We start from the raw sequence: 23,722 nt of genomic DNA on the forward strand, positions 1-23,722 counted from the left end.
GCTGTGGAGAACGGGCTCTAGGTGCACAGGCTTCAGTAGTTGTGGCACACGGGCTCAGTAGTTGTGGCTTGCAGGCTCTAGATCACAGGCTCAGTAGTTGTGGCACATAGGCATGTGGGATATTCCTGGACCAGGGCTTGAACCCGTGTCCCCTGCATTGGCAGGTGGATTCTTAACCACTGCGCCACCAGGGAAGCCCTGAATTGGTCATTTTGTGTCAGTATATGTGCCGACGGAGCACCTGCCACAACTGGACAGCTCTCTGGCTTCACCACTTGGGTCAAAGAGGTCGCTTATGAATGTGAGTCTACGCACTGTGTCATCCGTAGAGAAAGGCTGGTTAGCCGAAAAATGTCACCTGAACTTAACGTTTTGCAGGATGTGATTAACATTATCAACCACATTAAAGTACACGCCCTTAACTCCCATCTGTTTGCGCAGTTCTGTGAGGAGATGGACACAGAGCACACACGTCTTCTCTTATACACAGAAGTGAGATGGCTTTCTAAAGGTAGATCACTGGCCAGAGTTTCTGTGTTACGAGAGCCGCTCCTGAGATTTCTTTTAGAAAAACAGTCACCACTGGCACTACATTTCAGTGACACAGAATGGGTCGCAAAACTTGCTTACTTGTGTGACATATTCAACCTGTTCAGCGAACTCAATCTGTCACTTCACAGGAGAATGACAACTGTGTTCAAGTTGGCAGATAAAATGGCTGTATTCAAAGCCAAACTGGAATTATGGAGGTGACAAGTGAACGTTGGGATTTTTGACATGTTTCAAACATTAGCAGAGATTTTGAAAGAGACTGAGCCAGGGCCTTCTTTCTCCCACTAGTGCATGTTCACCTATCTCAGCTTTCAAAAGAGTCTGAGCATTACTTCCCAATCACAAAAGACTCCCGAACCAGGAAGGTATGGATCCGTGATCCATTTGTGAATAAGCCAGGTGAATCGACTTCGTCCGTGCTAGAAGAGAATCAACTGCTTGAGACAGCAAATGACAGTGGCCTTAAAAGTATGTTTGAGTCAACTTCAAATCTCCATACAGTCTGGATTAAAGTCAAGGTGGAATATCCTGAGATTGCCACAAAAGCACTGAAAAGCCTGCTTCCATTTCCAACATCCTATCCTTGTGAAGCAGGGTTTTCTACAGGGACAGCAACCAAAACGAGATCACGGAGTAGAGTGGACATAAGCAACACATTTCGGGTGTCCCTGTCTCCCATCACCCCCAGATGGGACCATCTAGTTGCATGAAAACAAGCTCAGGGCTCCCACTGATTCTGCATTAGGGTGAGTTGTATAATTATTTCATTATATATTATGATGTAATAATAATAGAAATAAAGTGCACAATAAATGTAATGCTCTTGAATCATCCTGAAACCATCCCCCAACCCCACCCCACCCCACCCCACCCCGGTCTGTGGAACAATTGTCGTCCACGAAACCAGTCCCTGCTGCCAAAAAGGTTGGGGCCGCTGTCCTAGAGTAACGGAAATAAAAACAAACAAATGGGACCTAATTAAACTTAAAAGCTTTTGCACAGCAGAGGAAACCATTAACAAAACGAAAAGACAACCGACAGAATGGGATAAAAAATTTGCAAACAATGCAACCAACAAGGGGCTCATCTCCAAAATATACAAACGGCTCATACAGTGCAATATCAAAAAATCAAACAACCCAATCAAAGAATGGACAGAAGATCTAAATAGACATTTCTCCAAAGACATACAGATGGCCAAAGACACATGAAAAGATGCTCAGCATTGCTAATTATTCGAGAAATGCAAATCAAAACAACAATGATGTATCACCTTACACTAGTCAGAATGGCTATTATCAAAAAGTCTACAAATAATAAACGCTGGAAAGGGTGTGGAGAAAAAGGAACCCTCCTACCCTGTTGGTGGGAATGTAAACTGGTACAGCCTCTATGTAGAACAGTATGGAGGTTCCTTAAATAAAATAAAAAAATAAAGCTACCATATGATCCTACAATCCCACTCCTGGACATATATCCAGAGAAAACCATAATTCAAAAAGATACATGCACCCCAATGTTCACTGCAGCACTATTTACAATAGCCAAGACATGGAAGCAACTTAAATGGCCACTGACAGATGAATGGATAAAGATGTCGTGTGTGTATATATACATATATATATATATATATATATATATGCAATGGAATATTACTCAGCCATTAAAAAGAATGAAATAATGCCATTTGCAGCAACATGGATGGACCTAGAGATTTTCACACTAAGTGAAGTCAGACAAGGAAAGACAAATAACCACATGATATCACTTATATGTGGAATCCAAAATATGATACAAATGAACTTATCTATGAAACAGAGACACACATAGAAAATGAACTTATGGTTACCAAAGGGGAAAGAAGGGGAGGAATACATGTTTGGGATTAACATATACACACTACTATATATAAAATAGATAACCAACAATGACCTACTGTATAGCACAGGGAACTATACTCAATATTTTGTAATAACCTATTAGGGAGGAAAATCTGAAGAACATATATACTTATGTATGTATAACTGAATCACTGTGCTATACACCTGAAACTAACCAACAATGCAAATCAACTATACTTCAATAAATTTTTTTTAAAAAACAAAGCCACATTCAAAAAATACAAAAAATACAAAAAAAGAAAAAAACTACACATATTTTGAAATTTATGTCCAATGGTTTTATATATTCAATGTATTAACTATATAAAATTAACATATTAAGTAATTTTCAAAACCATACAAGAAAGAATATTCCATCAATATTTGTATCCTCATGGGCCTTATCTCACCAAAAAGTTATTTTATTTTTAAAAGAGAGAAAAGTATCATAAATGCTAAATAAAACAGATATCCATTTAAGCAATGAACTGCAAGCAACAGATTAAGATTTAAAATGAATGATACTAGTTTCTGTTCAATAGCTACATTCAAATTCTTTAACAATTACTGAGGCACCAGGCACTATTTTAGGTTGTGGAGACACAATAAACAACCAGACACAAGGCCTTTGCCATCATGAGGCTTTTATCACAATGTCTACAACAGATAATAATAAACAGATAATTAACAAGACACGGATTACAATGAGTGTGATAAAGGAAATAAGAGTGATGGGGTAGGTGGGGGAATATCAGGAAAGGTCTCTCTCAAGAGGCATCAGAGCTGAGACCCGAATGAGGGGAAAGAGGCAGCCAAGCAGGCGTTAAGTGCAGAGCACTGGAGCGAGGCCCCATCACAGAAACAAGCCTGGTGTGGTAGAGGAAGTACAGCCAGTGTGACTGGAGAGCCGTGAGCCAAGGACAGTGACAGGACATGAGGTCAAGCAGGGAGGCACGGGCCAGGGCACAGCAGGCCACAGGAAGGGTGTGGACTTTCTTCTAAAGGTGATGGGCAACAACTGAAGGGTTTAAATAAACCAGGGGAGGGACGTGATCTAATTTACATTAAAGGATCGCTCAGGCTGCGCTGTAAAGAACAGATCGCAGAGGGGCAAGAGTTGAAGCAGGAAGTTCAGTTAGAAGGCACCAGGCTAAGCGTAGATAGGATAAAACTCAGACAGAAGCAGATGAACATGGAACAGATTTTGGAATTAGAGCCCTATCACTTGCTGATAGACTGGATGAGGTGTGAGCAAGCAGAGAGAGAAAGAAAAACCAAGAATGCCTCAAAGAGCATGAATGCAGAGATAAACTCACAGAGCTAGCATGGCACCTGCTGATTTACAATCCTAGGTGCCAGTGAGGAAGCACAAGGGATCCCGGCATTTGGTAAGGGGACCCGAGTGGAATACAAGTTACAACAGAGTGCTCGACTCAGAATCAGCAGAACTGGGCTCAGATCTGACTCCTTTCTGCTTTCTGACCTTACGCCAGTCACCTCTTCCCATTTATAAATGGGAATGACAACACTACCTCACTAGATGAAAGGAATAAACGTCCGGGGAAATACCTAGCAAGCAGGAGTGTCACTAAAAATCAACCCAAATACGTTATCCCTGCCAAACAATGTAGAGAGGCAGTGGGTTGATATTGCCAATAAACAACTCCTTAGCCTGATCTACAACAGCACTCATAAAAAACAGCTGCTATGACAGTAAGTAAGTATGATCTAGTTCTAAATTCAATCTCACGCTAAGAATTTTGGTCACTGTTATTTTCCAAATCAGCAGTGTTACAATTAAAAAAAATATTTTTAAACCATAAATTTGTGATCTCAAATGACTGTATAGCAACTAGTAAACTTGCTTTTGTCATGCTCTCAGAGTCCAAAGATGTTTCATTATATTATAAAATGTCTATTCCCTTTTAGGAATAAATGTAAAGTTTAGTAGTCATCGTGATGTTTTATTAAAAAATGCTGGGTGGCGTAAAATAATGCCTCACAGGATTGACTACAGTTTTACTTTCCTCAGCACAGGATGAACTCAAACTGGCAGAATGATATGGGAAACCACCTCTGGCCAGACAAGGGATATGGCAACAGACGGCAGGCTGAAAGTGGTATGGAAGGCCAAGGAGACCCCCAAATCTAGGCCTCAAGGGAACCTGCACTGCTCTAGCAGAAAATCTCAGCAGTCTACAGAGTGCCAGGGCTGTTTGTTTAATCCAGCTTTGCTTCAAGCACCATCATATCAGATGGCACTGAAGGTAATTAAGAGCCTAGTTTCAGGGGTCAGAAAGGTCTGAGTGATCACCATAGCTTCATGTCACTTAACCAGCTTTGCCCCTTTCGGTAAGCTCCTAAACCTAAGCCCCTAAAGCTCAGGTTTCCCAATGTTGAGGATGGGATTAATGATACCTATACCTCACTGGGCTGTTTCAATGACATGATGCATGTAAACCATTTGGTACAGGGCCTGGCACACAGTGTCAATTACTATTAATAAGTGGTTCACTCATTTTTCTTTTTCCATTTGAGGTAATACATAATCAAAGAAAAGTTGGAAAATTACAAGGAAATTATAAAGAAAAATTATCCAACGACTCCTGAAACTTTTAGGATTACAAACCTCAGATTTTAAGATTCCCCAGCAAATTGTTTTTGATAGATCCAAACTGTTTTCTAAAAGGTCTACCAATTTATAGTTCCATGAACCAAATATAACTGCACCCATTTCTGTACATTCAAAAATGGCTCACCTTTATTTTGTAGGTACTTATGCTCAGAAGCACTGAAGAACTAAAGAAAGTTCCCAACCTCAAAATGATCGCTGGGACTACAGAATAAACACTGGAGACTCTGTGTCCTCCTCTCTCCAAGAGGCTACCTGGGAAGTATCCGTGTCTGCAAAGATTCAGGGAGCAGCCTCTGAGCTATGTGGGCTCTGAGCTATGTGGGCTTTCTCCTTTGCTCAGAGCAGAACCATCCCAGTTAACCCTCAACAAGTTTAGCAAATGTTTCCTAACTCCTGGGTAGATCTCCAATTAGGCAAAATAGAATGTTGGTGAAACCTCTGAAATAATCTTCTACTAATCCCTTTAACATAACTTCTAAATTTTCTCCCAAAGATTCCTCTGCCTTTAGGTTTTCAAGCTTTAAAAGGGCTAAACCAGGTGGAACTTCAGCGTGCACAAAATTGGTAACTTCATGCAAACGTCGGAGTACGTGTACATAAATAAGCATAAGGATGTGTACGTGTGTATATTATGCATATGTATTATATAAATATAAACGGAATATCGTATATGTGATTGCTGAACCAAGTAAAACTCGTAATTTCCACGCAAAAGTAGAATGTTGGATCTGAAAGGAATCTTGTAAATCATCTCTCATCCAACCCTCTTTCAGTCAGAAGAGGAAATAAGGCCCAAAGAATGTAAATGTCCAGCCCCCAGAGTTAGTTCCCAACGGTCATCTTCTGAGCCCAGATCTGCTTCTAAATAGTGGTTTTCTCACAGCATTCCTTCTCTACCAAGATTTGAATAAATGCCTAGTAATGGAGCAATACTCCCATTTTACCAAGGCAGGCACTAGTACTGCTTTCGAGACAAATCACTTTTTATTTGCATTTCCCATTAAGGTATACAAAGGCCTCATGGTAGTAACTCTGCATGCTGATGCCATTTCTTTTACAAAGAAGAAACTGTGGTTCACGCAAGTTAAGTAATTTGTTCATAGGCTTGGGGACAGACAGGCTCTTCATTTCCTAGGTGTGTGATTTTTGGTCAAGATACGTGACTCTCTGTATATCAGTTTAAAGATTAATAATATGGAATAACATCTAAAGTCCCAAGGTTGATGGAAGAATTATACTTAGCGAAACACCTGATTGTAGTTATATAATATTATCAATACATGCTTGGCAAACACAGGACTAGAACTCAACCTGCGTAACAGATCTTGTTTGGTCCTTTCGACAACACAATTTAGGGCATTTGAAGACAATCTAGGGTGAGGAAGAGGCGGGGATGTACCTGAATAGCCGAGTGCAGCCAGAACTACAAGCTACGCGTCGCCCAGAGCTCACGGTCACTCGGTGAAATCACTATTCCAGGGGAGCTTTTCGTCAGTCACCGGGGAGGCAGGGAGGGACGTTCCGGAGTCCGAGCAGTTCCCGCCGCCACCTCTGACTCACAAAGCGCGCCCGCTTTTCCGCAGCGTCGCCGAGGGGCAGGGCCGACGCTACCTAGGCCGGCCGCCGCCCGCTGCGGGGTCTGGTTAAGGTCTCTCTAAGGCCCGCGGACGTGAGGCAGGTAACCAACCCCTCAGTAAGGAACCTCCAGACCACCGCCGCCTCTGGGACTCAGCTCGCAGAGTAGGGACAAGCTCCGCCCCCGGCGCCGGAGAGCTTCCGGTGTTCCCCCACGTGACGCAGCAGCTGCGCGAGCGAACCTCACATATTATTGGTCGCTGCCGTCCGATGGGCGGGGCGGGGCGCGACCTCAAGGAGCAGCCACCGCCGTCCGCTCGTGTCTCCGCCCCCTAGCTCCGCCATCTCCATGGTGACCGCTACCCGGTCACCCGTTTGACCTCAAACCCTGAGTTGCGTCATTGTCTCTGAGCCGGAAGCGGTCATTCCTGCGCAGGTGCACTGCGACAACGTCCAGCTGGGCCGGCGTCCTAGAAGTTGGACCGGTCCCGGCCTGGGTCGGACGGCGGAGGTGACAGATCTCTGCTCGCCCCAGTAACGATGGCGGTGTTTCACGACGAGGTGGAGATTGAGGACTTCCAATATGACGAGGACTTGGAGACGTACTTCTACCCTTGTCCGTGTGGAGATAACTTCTGCATCACCAAGGTAACTCGGGGGCCCGCCCGGCGACTCCAAGGAGCAGGCGCGCTTTCGCTCTGCCGAGTCCCTGCCGCCGATCCACGCGGCTCATAGTTATCCACGCCCTTTTTTATCTGTTTCTGAATTCCCTCAAATTTGATACTCCGCGCTGTCGGCGGCACTTGGTTCTGGCCTTTAGTCGGGCCGGAGCGGGGAGGGGAGGGTGTGGATGGCGCCATCCTTCCCAACTTAAGCGTCCACTTCCTGGGGTACTCTTTTGGAGGAAGGTATGTGTTTTTGTCTTCCTGGGGGTTTTGAGGCGACTGAACCTTGACTCACTCTCCTGGGTGTTTATCCCAAGTGACGCTTCCAGGGAAGAGTGGGGCTGGCATTTCTCTTGGAAGATGCTTTTGGTCCTCACATGCCTTGTGGGGAGGCCAGCCTCAAAGGAGCTTGCCCACAGAGATGGGAGGGTTTGGGAGAAGGAGATCGCCAAGAGAAGACTATGCTGACCGTGCGGTGTTCGATTTTGTTATAGGAAGATTTGGAGAATGGGGAAGACGTGGCAACGTGCCCTAGCTGCTCTCTCATTATAAAAGTGATTTATGACAAAGTAAGGAGTCAAATTTTAAAAGGTGGGGGGAGGGTTGCAGGCACCTAGAGTAGTCTGCCTGTGATAGGTAGGTGCAGAATGTTTTCTAATCTTGTGTCAGGTAAATGCTGTGTTTTTTAAAACAAATTTTTAAAACAATTAATAAGCAGCTGTATGGTAAATTAAAAATTTAAAAGCTCAAATTGATTACTCTTTTAGCTTTGGAGAAGGCAGTAAAGAAAACTGTTCTGTATCTAGTGAATATTATGATTACTTATTAAATAGAAGAAAATAATTATAAAGATTATTTAATTGACAGTGTTTATTCCTCCCTTATTTAATAAGCAATTAAAATTGTTTAGCGCTCTTGGACTTATTTTGAGGGAACATTTGTATAGTGTCTCTTACCTGGCTTATACGTCGAACTCTGCATTATCTTGTTTGAGATGTAAGTCATAGTTGCAATTTTACAATTTTCATTTTAGTCTTTAGTTGTCCTGCTGTTTTCACCCAAGGATATTGACAATAGAAAACAAAATAAATGCCCACCTCCACCCCAACTTTTGGTCATTACTTTGAATGGAGTCTTAACATCATAAGAAGCTTAACATTCTTTTCTCTGGGTTTTGTTTTTTGTTTTTGTTGTTTTTGAGATATAATTGTCATATAACAAAGCTTAACATTCTTAAGGATGAATTCTAAAATGAGTATAGGCAAGGTGGGGGAACAAGGCACTTAGCCTCATGACATAAGCAGCCTATAATTTAGACTACATTTAAGAGGTTTACTGATTTATTCTTGCATTTAAGTGTGTTCTGGAACAAAAAGAAAACAGGGTAAAGGTGACCAGGAGTGCTGGTATGAGAAGAGATAGCAATTTTAAATCGGATGATCACGTACTGTAGCTTGTTTAGTAGCATCCCTGACCTCTACCCATTAGATGCCAATAGCACCCCACAGTATGTCAACCCAGAATGTCTCCACACATTGCCAGATATCCCCAGAGACAAAAGCAATGCCTCCTCCCCACTACCCCTTGAGAACCTTGTGTTAGAGCAGGAAGCCACAGGGCCATTTTAAAGAATGTGGAGCATTGTGTTGTTGGTGGACCATAAACTCCAAAGAACACAGTGGGAGGGTTCCAGGTGCTGGGCAGGAGTCAGAGATCGATAGGGACAGAATACAGGCAGATCCTTACAGGGATCAGACTGCAGGAGATGAGGGGTAACCTGGGAGGCAGAGGTTTCCTGGGCTGGCTGGTGTAAGCCAGGCTAAATCATCAGAGATTGAACTTCATTTACAAAATAGCTAATTTGCAGATTATCTATGTTGGGAAACATAAAGAGCTATCCCTTTAGTTGAAAAAAGTGATTACTTTGAAGAGGGTAGGTATTTGAGTGACCAAATATTGAAGTGGAGAAGTAGTAGTACAAATAGTAATTAATACAGAAACTTAAAAGGTGTGACGTCTGTTTTATAAATGTGATTTCTGAGAAATGGGTGCTCTGTAGTGACGAGGGACATGTTTGTTTATAAGGTAAGGTGCATTAAATATGAATTCAGAACGAAAAACGGATACATTTGTAAGATTATGATTCTGATGCTGGCATTGACTCATTGAACAAGAATGAAGTGATAGAGCAAAGGAAAAACTTAGATTAGCAGAGCTGGATTGATTCTGTAACAAAATGAGTATACCATTGATGCATCTGTGACACAGACACTCCGTGATTAATATAATTTCTTGTTCTGTCTTAGGATCAGTTTATGTGTGGAGAGACAGTCCTGACCCCTTCCACCAACAAAGAGCTAGTTAAGTGCTGAAGCAGACTTTAGGATTCCAAAGCCTGAATTTTGGGGAATGAGCCAAATTGGAAAAATCAAATGCAAAGTCACTGGCTTCTTCATGGGGACAGTCATTTTGTAGTTTGGTGTTCCATAGAGTGTGGATTCTTTCCATCGGCTGCCAAGTTCATCTCCAGTTGAAGAAGCAAGTCCACCACATGACATACCCGGATTTTGTGCCAAAACTTTGAATTGGATGGGCTCTTAATTTTCCATCTGAACTTAAAAGAAGATAATTTCAAATCAGTGCTTTCTTTTGCTCAATTTTGTTATTTTTATATCTTACACCTAATTACTTCATTATCTGACAACAGCTTCATCTACCTCAAAGTCATTAGGATTCGTTAATTTAAAAAAAGATTTTATTTTTTAGTTGGTTATTAAGATTATTAAAATCAGCCCTTTCTTTGTAGTTTGACATCAGCTCTGCTGTTCTAAACTGAAGGAAATCAGTTGCCTTTAGTCAGTCGGGACTGTACCTTCAGTTGGCCAGGCCAGTTTTCAAGAGCTGGTCATGAGTCAGATGTCTGTGTTCTGTTAAGCATGTCATTTCCATTATACTTCATACACTGGGTTCTGGTCATGGTGTTAAAGAGAAAATATACTGAGCTCACAATTTTTCCAGAGTTAAAAGGTAGTGAGTTAAGAAGAAAAGTCAAAAAGTGAAATGGTCGAAGAATGTGGAATTTCCTTATCAATATTCTGCATGTTCCTTGAAAATCAGGACAAGATAAAAACAAAAACAGCCAAAGAAAGTGAAATTGGTAACAGACGAGAGGAGAAAAATATGCCTACTTTTAGTAAATTAACTGCTTCAGTGGTTTCGTGAGAACAGAGCTAGTAACATTTCTGTATCTGGGTTCTTGTGTGTGTATTTGTTTTTAGATAAGGCTAAGGAAATTTCACTCTAGGTAGGGGTTAATGTCAAGTCTTCATGGCTAGCGGCCCTGCTTTCAGCATTACCACCAAATCGAGTTACTAGTCCTAAAAGGTAAAGCTTCGACAGCAACTCTTGTATTTGCTGAGGAGGAACTTAAAAATGAAAACTTAAAAATGCCTGTTCCAATTAAATATGCCCCTGAGGGCACATCTAATAAGCCTCTATAAGCTGCAACCACATCAGACATTCACTCTTGCTCTGGAGAAAAAGAAACATACAAAGATAGGCTATCGGTCTTCCTTTGCTACAGCCCTGAGAATAGCAAGAAATAGAACCACTTGCACAGAAATTCCAAAATTCCCTTTATATACACACCTCTGCTGTGTGTACATAAAGTTAAAGTCACCTATGTTTGGTGGGTTGCTCTGTAAATGGCTTCTGCAGTTAGAAAAATAGCTTGCCAGCATGTGAGCATTTTATTACTAACTGATAAATGTGCAGCATACTCATTGGGGGTTTAAATTAAAACAGGCCAGTGGCCCTTTTTCCCCTGCCAACAGCATGGCTATGTGAAGCCATTAGGCTGAGACATAAATCACCAAAAACTGTATGCCAGAACTGCTTGGTACATTATGTGAAGCATACGGCATGTTGATGTGTTGAGAAATCTCATCGCTATTTGGGACACTGACACCCCAGAAGTAATCCACAGTTGCTTTGGAACGAGTGACGGCTCAGGTGAACAGAGCAGGGTGTGTGCTGACTGGTGGGGATGAGCTACAGAGAGAAACGAACTGTCCCATACTCAGATCTGATGGTTTCGTAGATACTGGTAACTGATGATGAATTTCAAACAAGAACAGACATCCCTGATGTCACTTACACTGTGAGCATAGAAGAGCAGGAAGAAAAGTTGCCCAAACGTCCCAGGAGAAAAGCCAACGCTACTGGTGATTGGTGATAATCTGTGATAACGGGAATGATTTCATTCCAAAGCAGCTGAGTTGCTAAATCTGTTAACCGCAAAAGAACACATCAGGATTTAATCCTGTGTTAAGCAGAAAGTAAAACCAGGGTCTTACAGATACGACTCAAGTTCAGTGTGGTGTATATGCCTTGTTTAGCTTCACAGACATTTCAGAGACCCTCTGAGGACTGAGTTGTAATCCAGGCTCTGTCTCTTGCTACCTTGGTAATCTTTGGCAAGACCAGTGGATTCCTCATCCGTACGATTCGGAGACTGGATCAGGGTATTTCTAAACTCAGTACTATAATTTTAGGCTTCATAGTTTGCAGGAGCTGGAATGGTAATTGAAACCTTTTTAAACTAAACACGAGCTGAAGGTGAATTACAGAGAAAGACACTCCATTCTTCAGTAACTCCATGTCAAAGGATTCTGCATATACTTTAGTGTACACAGTCAGAAACCTTTTTATTGGAAAGCACCCAACATTTTTGACAACTGTACGTATTAATTTATTACCAGAATAAATTGTATTGGCATGCTAAATAAAGCCAGATTATTTACATCCATTTGTTTTCATGTAGTTTTTCTTCCCCTAAATACGAACATTATGTATTAAAAGGTTATAATGTGATTTTTATATGAGGTAGAAATCTTTAACCTGCTTTAGAACTTTGTAAGGTTTCTGTTATGGACAGTACAGTTTTTAAGTAGGAAAGAAATTGCCACTGTTTCTACTGTTTGGCCACGTGGGTTTCAGTTCTGGATTTTTATTGTTATTTGGGAAAAAAATAGCTTTGAAGTAAGCGGCAGAAAGGCAGATATAGTTGACTGTAAGTAATTCAGTTTATTGCTGGGAAGGAAGGCTGGTATTTAAGACTGATGATTAGTTCTTACAGTGCTTTGAGAGCCCAGCTCTAGTTAGGGCACAGTTTGAATCTCAGTTCCTCCACTGTGATCTTGGACAGGTTTCTTTTTGTATCTCTATGTCCTGGTCTGTGAAATGTAGACCATAATAGTACCTTTTCCCCAGTGTTGCCCTGTGGATTCCTTCATTCAGCAAGGGTCTGTGGAGTGCTTGCCACATGGTGGATACTAAGTGAGGAAGACAGGTAGGTTTCTGCCATCGTGGAGCTTCCTTGCAACTAGAAGAGAGGAAATAAGAGAACAGGCTGTGTTTAGGGCCCAGGAGGAAACAAACCACGTGATGTGATTACAGGTGCCTTTCTAAAGAATAGATGAAAGGCTTCTCAGGTCTGGCACCTTTTCTGAGACGTGAAGGATGAGAATGAAGCAGCTTTGTGAAAATGATTACCTTAGCTAATGACTAAAACATTTAGCACAATGCCTGTCATATGTGCAAAAGCAAAAAGTTATCTAATACCAAAAGGAATTCATTGTTTTGAGCACTGACAATATTATTAGAATAAATACGAAAAGTGCAAAGTATTGGGCACCCTTTGCCCACACGTACTGAATCTCTCTGGGCTTGGGTTTTGACAAGCCCTCCAGGTGGTTCTGATGCAGCTAACTTTGAGAAGCACGGGTTGAGCACTGGCGTTCGAACTTGGCAATGCACTAGAACCACCTGAGGAGATTTTAAAAGCCGTGCTGCCCAAGAGAGGCTGATTTATTTGGTCTAGGTGCAGCTTGGACGTCAGGAATAGTACAGTCTCCCTTGTGATTCTAACGTGCAGACCAAGCTGAGAACCACTAGACTCAGCTGGAAAAGAAAATTCATAATCACAAAGTAAGAAGGATCCAGTTTTTTCAATGGTCACACCTTGTTTGCACGTGAAACAGGAGTGGGCTCAGTCGGCCACTTGCTTTGTGTCCAGACATACAATCAGCCTTAACAAGTGACCGCAGAGCCCTAGCTGGGCTAATGACCCCAGTGGGAGAGCCCCTATCTGGGTAGCCCCGTAGCTGCGCCCCCTGCTTAATCACATTTTCCCAGAACACACTCTGGCTGCTAATTACACACCTTACAGAAGTGACAGCTTCTGCATGTGTAAGTAATTAGGATTGCTTTAACTCCATTCCCTACTTCCTACAAAGCAAATTGCTCATGATTACATACTACATTGGGAAACCATTTTACAAATTATTCCTTCTTAAGAGTTTAAAACAAAGGACGCATGAAAGGGACTTCCCTGGTGGCGCAGTGGTTAAGAATACACCTGCCAATGCAGGGGACACGGGTTCGAGCCCTGATCCAGGAAGATCCCACATGCCACGGATCAACTAAGCCCGTGCACCACAACTACTGAGCCTGCACTCTAGAGCCCGGGAACCACAACTACTGAGCCCACATGCTGCAGCTACTGAAACCCGTGTGCCTAGAGCCTGTTCTCAGCAGCAAGAGAAGCCACCGCAATGAGAAGCCTGCACACCACAACCAAGAGTAGCCCCCGCTCACCACAACTAGAGAAAGCTCACACGCAGCAACAAAGACCCAACGTGGCCAAAAATAAATAAATAAATAAAATAATTTACATATTTTAAAAAAGGACACATAAAAAAGAAATCACAGTTAAAAATACTAGCTCACAAAATTCTTAAAATGGAGGAGGGATATCCAAGAAAGGCAGCCACCTTGGTCCTGGCAAACGAGGGGTATTTGATGGGGCAAGGGGTTCCATCTGAAGTGACTCCCAAATAGAGGTGAATGTCTAGTAAGGGGTGGGGCATCTCAGTATGTGGCACAGAGCCCAGGCACTGCTTCAGGGGGTCAACACTTGGCACTGAGACAGGCAAGCAGGACCCAGTCACTAGGCAAAGATTTGGGGCTAGACTTCATTTTTAGAGGGGAATTGAGCTCTTTCCTGTACGTTTGGGCAAAGATTAACGCCAAGACTGAGGGTGCAGAAGAGGGGAAACAGACTCTTAATGGGCACCACCTGTGTTCTAGGCTCTTTCCATGAGGGCAGGACAGGGCACCCAGGGACACCCCAGAGGGCATTGGGTCCTAGTCTACTATCCCAAATGGCAGAACCTGGACTATTACTGTAGCCAGCAGGTATCTCTGAACTACCAACTGGTGATGATGAAAGAGTGAACTGGCGAGGATGGGGGCTTTGGACCATTTAATGAGATTAAGTGAAATAATACATGTAAAGCAGTGAGCACACTGTTTGCACATAGTAAGAGCTCAATAAAAAATAGTTTAATCGTGCTTATTTTTTGCTCTATCAGAAATGACCCAAGACTTATGGTCTGAGGAACTTGCCTGAATTTAAAGGTTAAGATGGCACAGAACTCAGCCATGATGTGTCAGGGGTCAACCCAGAAAAGCAAAAGAGCCACGAGCAGTAGAGGACGAGGGATGTGTCTGAGGGTTAGACTTTATGTGGTTGTGCGAGCGAGAAGGAGGCATCAAGGCTGTTATCTCTGCGTCTGGTCTTGAGACTAAAGTAGCTACACGTCAGCCAAACTTGGTGTGAACAAAAGAAAATACAAACTGGAGCTACATCTGTCTCTCCCCACTGCCAGCCTTGACTCAGTGGGTGATGTCTGTAGGAGGCTGGCACCCTTCCCCAGGGAACTGCATAAGTAGTTGGCGCAGAGCAAGGCAGAGATGGCAACAGTGTGTGTGAGCACCCACTGACCTGCTGCCCTGCTCCAACCTTCCGAACATAAAAATATGTCTGCTGCTTTCCTTCTCATTTCCAATTTTTTTTTTTGGCCGTGCAGCTTGCGGGATCTTAGTTCCCCGACCAGGGATTGAACCCGAGCCCTGGCAGTGAGAGCACCGAGTCCTAACCACTGGACCACCCTCATCTCCAAATCTTGCACAAAATTTCTCTGGTGGTCGATGCTCACCCCGGACCATACAGAGAAAGGAATTCTGCAAACTGTAGTCCTATAGTCCCAGTTTAGCCGATTGCCACCATACACAATGTTGGGGAAGCTGAGGCAGGGGTGGGACACCATTTTTGTTTTTAAACAGGTAAAGTGATAATAGCATGACGTCGTTTAGATCACACTGTGGTGTTGATTTCATTATCCCCATGTTAACTGAAACATTAGATCAAGTCAGCCTCTCTTGCTGGCCAGACATCAGACAACAGTTCCATGAGATTAATTTTTGCTACACTTGCGTTGTGAGATGAACAAGGTTTTGGCTGTGTTTTCTGCATTCAAATTTAGAGCAATGTCATTCTAGTAATAATAGGTTAATATTTCCAAAGTCTGCTCTATATATCCACATGAAGGGATTTATTAGCTCTAATTCTAGAGAGAAATGGGACATATGTTCATACAATGTCATTCAAAGTGAGATGTAATACCCCTGGGAACCTAGACTACCCGCCCCCCCACCTCCCCTTACTGATGGGTCTGGTTTCCTGGTTGCCGGAATTTGGGGATGATGCGTTTTGAGTGTTTTTATTGCAACAAATTCCCTGATACATTTCAGTGGTGTCCAACAGTTTGTTATCCAGACCGTTTCAAATCAGGTGAGAAGCTCACACATTAAGTCTGACATGATCTGCATGGCCAGGCCTGAAAACTTGAACTTTGGACCTTGAACAGAATCTGCCAGATATAGTTTTTATATTCCTGGCAAAATATGGCCTACTCAGGACTTGTCCATCTAGCTTGGCTAAGCACTCGTCACATGATGCTGAGGTCAAGGGGAAAAACATCCGTGAAGTTAGACATAAAAAAGGACTCTCTGCTTGTAAAAGTGTTAAGGTTATTAGTAGTTACCCACCAAAATGGATAAGCAGTGTCATTCAACCAATAAAGATGCCGCAAGCATTTTCTGTTTATGAGTTAGGCCTAATCTTAACTTTAAGAACAGGATGGAAATGCTTTTCACCAATGAGTGACACAGATGTAGGTATTGGGAGCTAAATGAGTGGAAACTTTGTTCTCTTTGCCGAACACACCCCTTACTCATCAGGAATTGTAAGCAGTTAAGTACCATCTGGACATCATGAGGCAGAATGGGGCCTGACCTCGGCCAGATGGCTCCTGTTTTCCTCGCTTGCACACGTGTTCCTCCCCATCTGTGGACTCAGTGGGGCAGGGCCCTGGGCAAAGTGGCCAAGGACAGTACTGGTCACCTGGGCAGGCCTTGGTCTCTCCACTGTAATACAGGGAGGGGGGAGGAGTTGAAGGCATGATTTCAGACATCTTAGCTCTGTTCTGATGTGACATTGAGTGGGTGAATGACTATTGCCAGTCTCCGATGAACTTGTCCTCTCGAGCCTGCAGGGGCCACCTTGAGGTGACAGCCGTGCTTTGGGCTGGGAAGCGGGGTCAGGAAGAGAGGAGTGGAGGAGAGCAGCCCTCGCAGGAATAACTGTGAATGACAGCGGCCAGGGCCTGTCGGGAGAGCCAGAGCCCCACTGGACACGAGTGTGGGTAGCCCAAGCCCCGCCAGCTTGCAGAAGGACATGTGCGGCCAAAACCTCCCTGTCCCACGTGTCCTTTTTCCCAGGGGGCAGCCTACTTAATGCAAATGCCACCTGCGGGACCTTCAGCCCAGGTCTGGGGCAAACTCGCCCGCTGGTTACTGGCCTCAGCATCTCAAGACACACTTAGCCAGGCCTTTGAGTTCCAGGGCTGCCCTGTTTAACGTGGTAGCTAAAGTTCATATTTCAATTAAGAGGAAATAAAATTAAGAAGTCAATTCCTCAGCCATACTACCATATTTCAAGTACTCATGTACACTTGCTGCTGTGGCCTGTGGCTACCATATTGGACGGTCCAAGTAAAGAACATTTCCATCATCACAGGAAGTTCTACTGGAGAGCTCTGTTCCAGAATTCGCCAGAGTGCTCGTATACTGAAGAAACATAAAACACCTCTCTGGACTTCCTCTTCTTCTATTACGTTTCTTTCTTTGCTTGCATTGGAATATCTTGGCCATAGATTCTTTTTTTTTTAATTAATTAATTTATTTATTTATTTATCTTTGGCTGCATTTGGGTCTTCGTTGCTGCACGTGGGCTTTCTCTAGTTGCGGCGAGCGGGGGCTACTCTTTGTTGCGGTGCGCGGGCTTCTCATTGCAGTGGCTTCTCTTGTTGCGGAGCACAGGCTCTAGGTGTGCGGGCTTCAGTAGTTGTGGCTCACGGGCTCTAGAGCACAGGCTCAGTAGTTGTGGCGCATGGGCTTAGTTGCTCCGCGGCATGTGGGATCTTCCCGGACCAGGGCTCGAACCCGTGTCCCCCGCATTGACAGGCGGATTCTTAACCACTGCACCACCAGGGAAGTCCCCATAGATTCTTAGAGACATTTGATATCGAAGACCTGTGTTCAAGCCTCAGCTTCCCCACATCAAGTTTACGAGAGTTACTTAGTCTGTTTCTGTGTCAATAAAACGAGGATAATTAACCACCTCCCTGGGTTGGGAAAATCAGATGGGATAATAAACAGGAAGTTGCTGATAAGCCCTATGCACTGTACATATTCTCACCAAGCGATGCACAAAGAGAAAAGGGAGGGGTGATAGCCATTAAAATTCTGTCAAAAAAAGAGGTGGTTTTTGGAATAATATTGGTGGTTTTTCAGAAGGGACTGTAAAGGTAAAATAATGATACTTCCTCTGAGAAGAGAGGCCACTCCTTCCCACTCCCCTCTCCTTAGTGGGTCTTTTTGAAAACATTAATAGGCCTGATAAGAAGCCCAACCTTTTGATTTTATAATGCAAGGTCAAGGGCCTTCGGACCCTTAAAACCATAGACACACATTGTGCAAATGAACTCAGAGCCTCTGGAGGTGGACAGGAGACAATCACATGGTCCACCCATCTGTCTATCAAAGGAATGAGAGACGTTTTCATCGTTCCTTCTTCTACTTTACTGCATAAACTCATGGGAAATTCTGTCCAGACTCTGAAGTCACTTTCGTGTTACCTTAATGCACGTGAGTCTGGTAGTTCTTACCAATAATGAGTCATGTTCGCTCCCTTCTGTATTAGTACGGAGGGGTCTTTGTGTTGGCAGGATTGTTTTATTTCTCCAACAGGACCAAAGGAGACTTGAGTTTCCCATGCGGAGTGGAGGTGGCGAGGAGAAAGCCCCCCTCTGGAGGTGATGGGCTCAGATTGGAGGGAAAGGCTGGGTTTCTGGCTGATTTCCCCTCCTGGGACGCCAGCGTTTGAGACCCAACCAGAAGAGAGAAGGTGCTCTGGTTTTCAGGAGCCCAGTAGGGATGTAGCCCAGGAAAGGAGAGGAGTAGCCTGCTAAGTGTGTGGCAGACTCACTGATAACCCCAATCCTGTGATTTCTCCTATAAAAGTCCATGAAGTGAAATTTCTATTTTAAGTACTATGGGGCTTTGTCTTGCATGAGATTTCAAATCACTCTAACTTCAACGACAACTAAGAAAAAGTCCTTTCAGTTTTCTAGAAGAAGCTGGGAAGGAGCCCCAAGTCCTACTGTGAATTAGTTGGGGAAGCAGGTGGCAGATTCTGGGAGCCTGTGTGCCTTTTGCAAAAGGGGAGTTGGCGATCAAGTGGGCTGCAAAGGACGGAGCAGGGGGGCGAGGGGCCCGGGGGCTGTAAGAACAAAGGAGCCCAGGGGCAGACAAGGGAGGGACCAGCCCTGCCCACAAACCTGGGGTTCACATTTGGGGCCGAAAAGCAAGTCAGCCGACAATTTCAAGGAAGAATTTGGTCAAAACAAATATCTACAATGCATATATTCCAATCAATATTCCTTCAAGGATTAGTAATTTTGCTACATCACGGGACATTCGACAACTGCTTTGCACATGTATACACTTTTGGACAACTTTCAGAATTTTCCATTATTTTCTGTTTATTTCTTATTCATATTTTGCCAATATTCTTGGTTCCACATTGTTTATAATTACAGGGGAGAGGCTCCGGGGCCGGGTACTGAGGGCAGGAAGGACAGAAATGTTGAAAAATAGGGGCTCCACTGGTACAAATTAAATGTTCAACAATAGTTTTATTGTTTATTTTATTGTTTTGTCTCATTCTATAAGTAATGCAGCCCCATTATAGGAAAAACAAAAGAAAATAAAGAACAAGAGCTCCTATAATTCCAACTTCCCTTGCCTCATTCCATTTCTGTTCCTCCCAGGGGGATTCTTTTTTTTCTCCTAGGAGTTGAAGGCACAACAGCCCTCAGACTGGCAGCCCCTCATTTCCCCTACCACAGACCAAGTTCAGGAGGCCTCCTGCCCTCAGTACCTGGCCCCAGAGCCTCTCCCCGGACACCTGCAGCTTGTCTGCACTTTGCTACACTCACTTTGTATTATACTTCAAAATTCTTAAATGTAATTTTTTTTTAGTTTATTTATTTATTTTTGGCTGAGTTGGGTCTTTGTTGCTGCACACGGGCTTTCTCTAGTTGCGGCGAGTGGCGGCTACTCTTCGTTGCAGTGCGGTGGCTTCTCTTGTTGCAGAGCATGGGCTCTAGGTGCATGGGCTTCAGTAGTTGTGGCACATGGGCTCAGTAGTTGTGGCGCACGGGCTTCGTTGCTCCGTGGCATGAGGGATCTTCCCGGATCAGGGCTCGAACCCATGTCCCCTGCATTGGCAGGTGAAGTCTTAACCACTGTGCCACTAGGGAAGTCCCCTTTAATGTAATTTTATATATGATCTTCTATCAGGTGTGTGTGTGTGTGTGTGTGTGTGTGTGTGTGTATGTGTATGAAAGAAAGATACAGATACAGCAAGTGAGGGAGGGAAGGAAAGAGAGAGAGAGAAAGGGACAGAGACAGAGAGACAGGGACAGAGACACAGAGAGACACAAGGTAGATCTTTGGTGTTAAAAGATCTACAGATTGGGGTCAAGGGAAGCCCTGGAAATTTGGAAGGGGCAAGGGGATGGTTAGGGCCTTCTATGTTCCCAGGGTAGAGAAAAAAGTGTATTTCAGTGGGAAACTATGTTTCATCTAGAGGTTAGATCACCTCCAATTTATCTGCTTCTAGACTCTGACTGTCTCTGAGCTGTTTTAACTCTGTAGTTGAGGGCAGCTGACAGCAACGCGAGGTCGCTCTTGTCTCTAAGTGTGCATGTCCTCTATTGCCCAGGAAAGGCTCAGTTGTTCGCCCTCCCACCATGCGACAAGACCCGTTTTGCCTCCATTTATGTACATATTCTTGTCAATATTCCTCCTGTATAACGTGTCTCTTTTGAACTGGTTATAGTCTCTACTGGTCCCAAATGAAATCAATAAAATCTTTAACATGTGTTCATTTTTATATCTGTATGAGAGTCATGATTTTACCATTTTTTCGAGAATTATCTTTTGAATAGTTTTCCGAGGATTGAGGAGGGGTCAGCTGGAAAGTGAAGGGGGGAAGGGGTGAGCGACATGTACACCTCTGGGCATGAAAGGAAGTGGGTGGTGGGGTCAAGGCACTCAGGTCATCTAAATCGCTATAGAAATGCACCTCTGTTTGGCTTACTCTGTATTACTGATTTGGGCTCAGACTCTAAGAAGTCAGATATTAATGTGTAGAAGAGTAGTAAGTTCCAAGTGATTTTAGCCTGCTACAGACGCAAATGATTTCTATCCACCAAAAAATATAACTCCCAAAGGATTTATTGTCCTGTAAGAAGACATTATCTAATTTTGCAATCTATTTCAACATCTTTTATTCTTCTTCTTCTCCTCCCTCCCCCACCCCTCCTTCTTCTTCTTGGCTTTATTTTGCTTTGTTTACTTACTTTTTTGTTTTTCTTTGTTGGAAGGCAACATTCTTTTTTTCACTAACATTATATCAATCTTTCCTATTCTTTGAACTAGCTTTACCAATCTGCTGGTTCTCTCATTTATGAGTTAAATAAATCTTTGCCACATGTTTATCCTACTATGAAAGAGGGTCATAGTTTTTAACTTTTTGAAATGTATACGGCAACAGTCTAGTTACCAGGTCGTGTTCTGCATGATCCTGTCCCAAGGTCGTCCCACAGAACAGAACAGTGGAATCTGCATTCTCTTATCATTCATGGAGAACCTGTCCTGTGCCTGGCACCGTGGCAGGTGCTGAAGTTAGGGGAAATGGAGGCAGACAGGCTCAAGAAATTCACATTTGTGGCCAGAGAAAAGTTGTTGGTTTGTTTCTTAAATCAACAATTAAAATGAAATGGGATAGGGCTTCCCTGGTGGTGCAGTAGTTGAGAGTCCGCCTGCCAATACAGGGGACGCGGGTTCGTGCCCCGGTCCAGGAATATCCCATATGCCGTGGAGCGGCTGGGCCCGTGAGCCATGGCCGCTGAGCATGCGCATCCGGAGCCTGTGCTCCACAACGGGAGAGGCCACAACAGTGAGAGGCCTGCGTACCGCAAAAAATTAAAAAAAAAAAAAAAAAAAAGAAATGTGATAACTGCTGGCTTAGAGGTGGCAGTGCTCTAGAGCAAGCGTGGACGAAAAGAAAGCTCAGATCCCCATTATTCGGGCCTTGCCCTTGCTCCTCTTTTCCCTTTTTCACAGGGAGTCGTTAAGTTCCAGCTCAGTAGTCAGCATTGTCTTCTTCCTGGCTAGGAGCATCCTCACACCTCACATGACTCCAGTGTCCAGGCATTAGATGCTTCTGTGTTAAATGAGAAAAACTAATTTGAACAGCGTATCCTAAAGAAAGTCTGTTGTGAAATCCATCCAAAAATCTAATAAGTAGGAGTGATATCTGTTGGTGAATGAATTGGGTTATCTGAGGTGAAGCTGAGTTACTAAAGCAATAAGCAAATCAAGAAGAGAGCAATCTGGAAGGTTGTGAATGTGCCTTCTGGTTCCTAAAAAGCAGGATTAGCACTGAACAGAAAAATCCAATGAAGCTTGGCCCATTTGCATTTTAGCACTCATTTTGGGTACGGGTGGGATGGTGGAGAGGACCTTGGTCATGGAAATGGAAGTTCTTTGCTCTAGTCTGAGTTTGGAAATCTTATCCCAGATTTTCTCTCTGAGCTTTAAAGAGTTGGTGTGAGGTTAAATCATAGAATTAATGTTAAAGCACTCGTGATTTTGCCTCTACAAGACATTTGATAATGTCTGGAGACATTTTTAGTTTTCATAATTGGGTGGTGAGTGGTGCTCCTGGCATCTGTGTAGTAGGGACAGGCCAGGGATGCTCTGAAAAGTTCTGCAATGCACATGGCAGCCCTCGAGCAAAGACTTACCTGGCCTCAAATGTTAATAGTGCTGAAGTTGATAAATCCTATCTAGGTCCATCTTCTTGGTTCTGTTTGACCCAGGGAATCTGATAAATGAGAGCTTTCTGAAGACTGAGTTTCCTGAGTAGGTAGCTGATCTGGGGAGGTGTGGGTAGAGGATGTTGGGGAGTGCAGATTCAGGTGATAATCTGGGTCCCTTGTGGTTACAGATGGATTTGGTTGTCAGTTTTCACTGGTCTCAGTTCCCCAGTCGGTAGATGAATAGAGTGGGAGGGCATTGCTGTGGAATTTACAGAGATAGTTGGTACCTATGTTAGAAGGCCCCTCTGAGTGGCTGGGCTATAACCATAAGCTTTAGATGGGGTGACATATTGGTGTCTTATCAGTTTGTTAGATTTACAAAGATTCTTCCAGCTCATTTAAGTAAAGAAGAGTCACTTATTAAAAGTTTTGTTGGTTATCCATTTTAAATATAGCAGTGTGTACATGTCAGTCCCAACAAGCACCTACTGTATAGCACTGGGAACTCTGCTCAATATTATGTAGCAACCTAAATGGGAAAAGAATTTGAAAAAGAATAGATATATATATAACTGAACCACTTTGCTGTAGACCTGAAACTATCACAATATTGATAATCAACTATACTCCAATATAAAATAAGTTTAAAAAAGTTATGTTTAAATTAAAAAAAGAAAAAAATGAAATGTGATAAGTCCCATAGTAGAGGTTTCAGAGTTAAAAACTAGATGCTTACAACAGCCCCTGCCTGACACCTCATCTTCCACATGATGGGTATTTAAAATCGTAGCTGGAATCTTCAGGGGGTGACTTGAGCTATCCAAGCCTGGTGATGCTTACAAGGAAATAAAATGGGAGTTTCCTCTCTGAATCACTTCACCTCATCAGGGCAGGACCAGCAGCCCAGTGGTTGTTAATTGTCCTGAAACATACTGGCGCTATTTGCTCTTCTTTTAACAGTCCCAGTAGCTTTCGTTGCCTTTTTTGGATAGTGGGTTTGGGAGTGAGGTTTTGCTTCTCCTTGTTTCACAAGCCATTTTGTGAAGAGGAGGCGTGCTT

At 43.5% G+C, this 23,722-nt stretch overlaps 2 protein-coding genes across 5 annotated transcripts in view; one reads left to right on the forward strand and one right to left on the reverse strand.

The window, feature by feature from the left end:
• Positions 1-6,946, reverse strand: part of OXNAD1 (oxidoreductase NAD binding domain containing 1) — a 55,808-nt gene extending 48,862 nt beyond the window's left edge. For both annotated transcript variants that reach the window (XM_019934414.3, XM_019934415.3), the window contains exon 1: positions 6,467-6,946. The gene's annotated coding sequence lies outside the window, so the exon portion shown is untranslated. The remainder of the gene's footprint in view (positions 1-6,466) is intronic.
• A 103-nt stretch (positions 6,947-7,049) lies between these two features.
• DPH3 (diphthamide biosynthesis 3) overlaps positions 7,050-23,722 on the forward strand; it is a 62,808-nt gene continuing 46,135 nt past the window's right edge. Inside the window, exons 1-3 of one of the 3 annotated variants that reach the window (XM_004325624.4) lie at positions 7,072-7,290; positions 7,802-7,876; positions 9,614-12,114. In XM_004325624.4, the coding sequence (XP_004325672.3) occupies positions 7,183-7,290; positions 7,802-7,876; positions 9,614-9,679 (249 nt within the window). In that variant the 5' untranslated portion in view covers positions 7,072-7,182 and the 3' untranslated portion in view covers positions 9,680-12,114. Of the gene's footprint in view, positions 7,291-7,801; positions 7,877-9,613; positions 12,115-23,722 lie in introns of those variants that run through there. The other 2 variants (XM_073803684.1, XM_033855282.2) reach the window with 2 other exon arrangements.

Source organism: Tursiops truncatus, chromosome 4 (assembly GCF_011762595.2).
Source record: "Tursiops truncatus isolate mTurTru1 chromosome 4, mTurTru1.mat.Y, whole genome shotgun sequence".
In the NCBI taxonomy this organism is placed as follows: Eukaryota; Metazoa; Chordata; class Mammalia; order Artiodactyla; family Delphinidae; genus Tursiops; species Tursiops truncatus.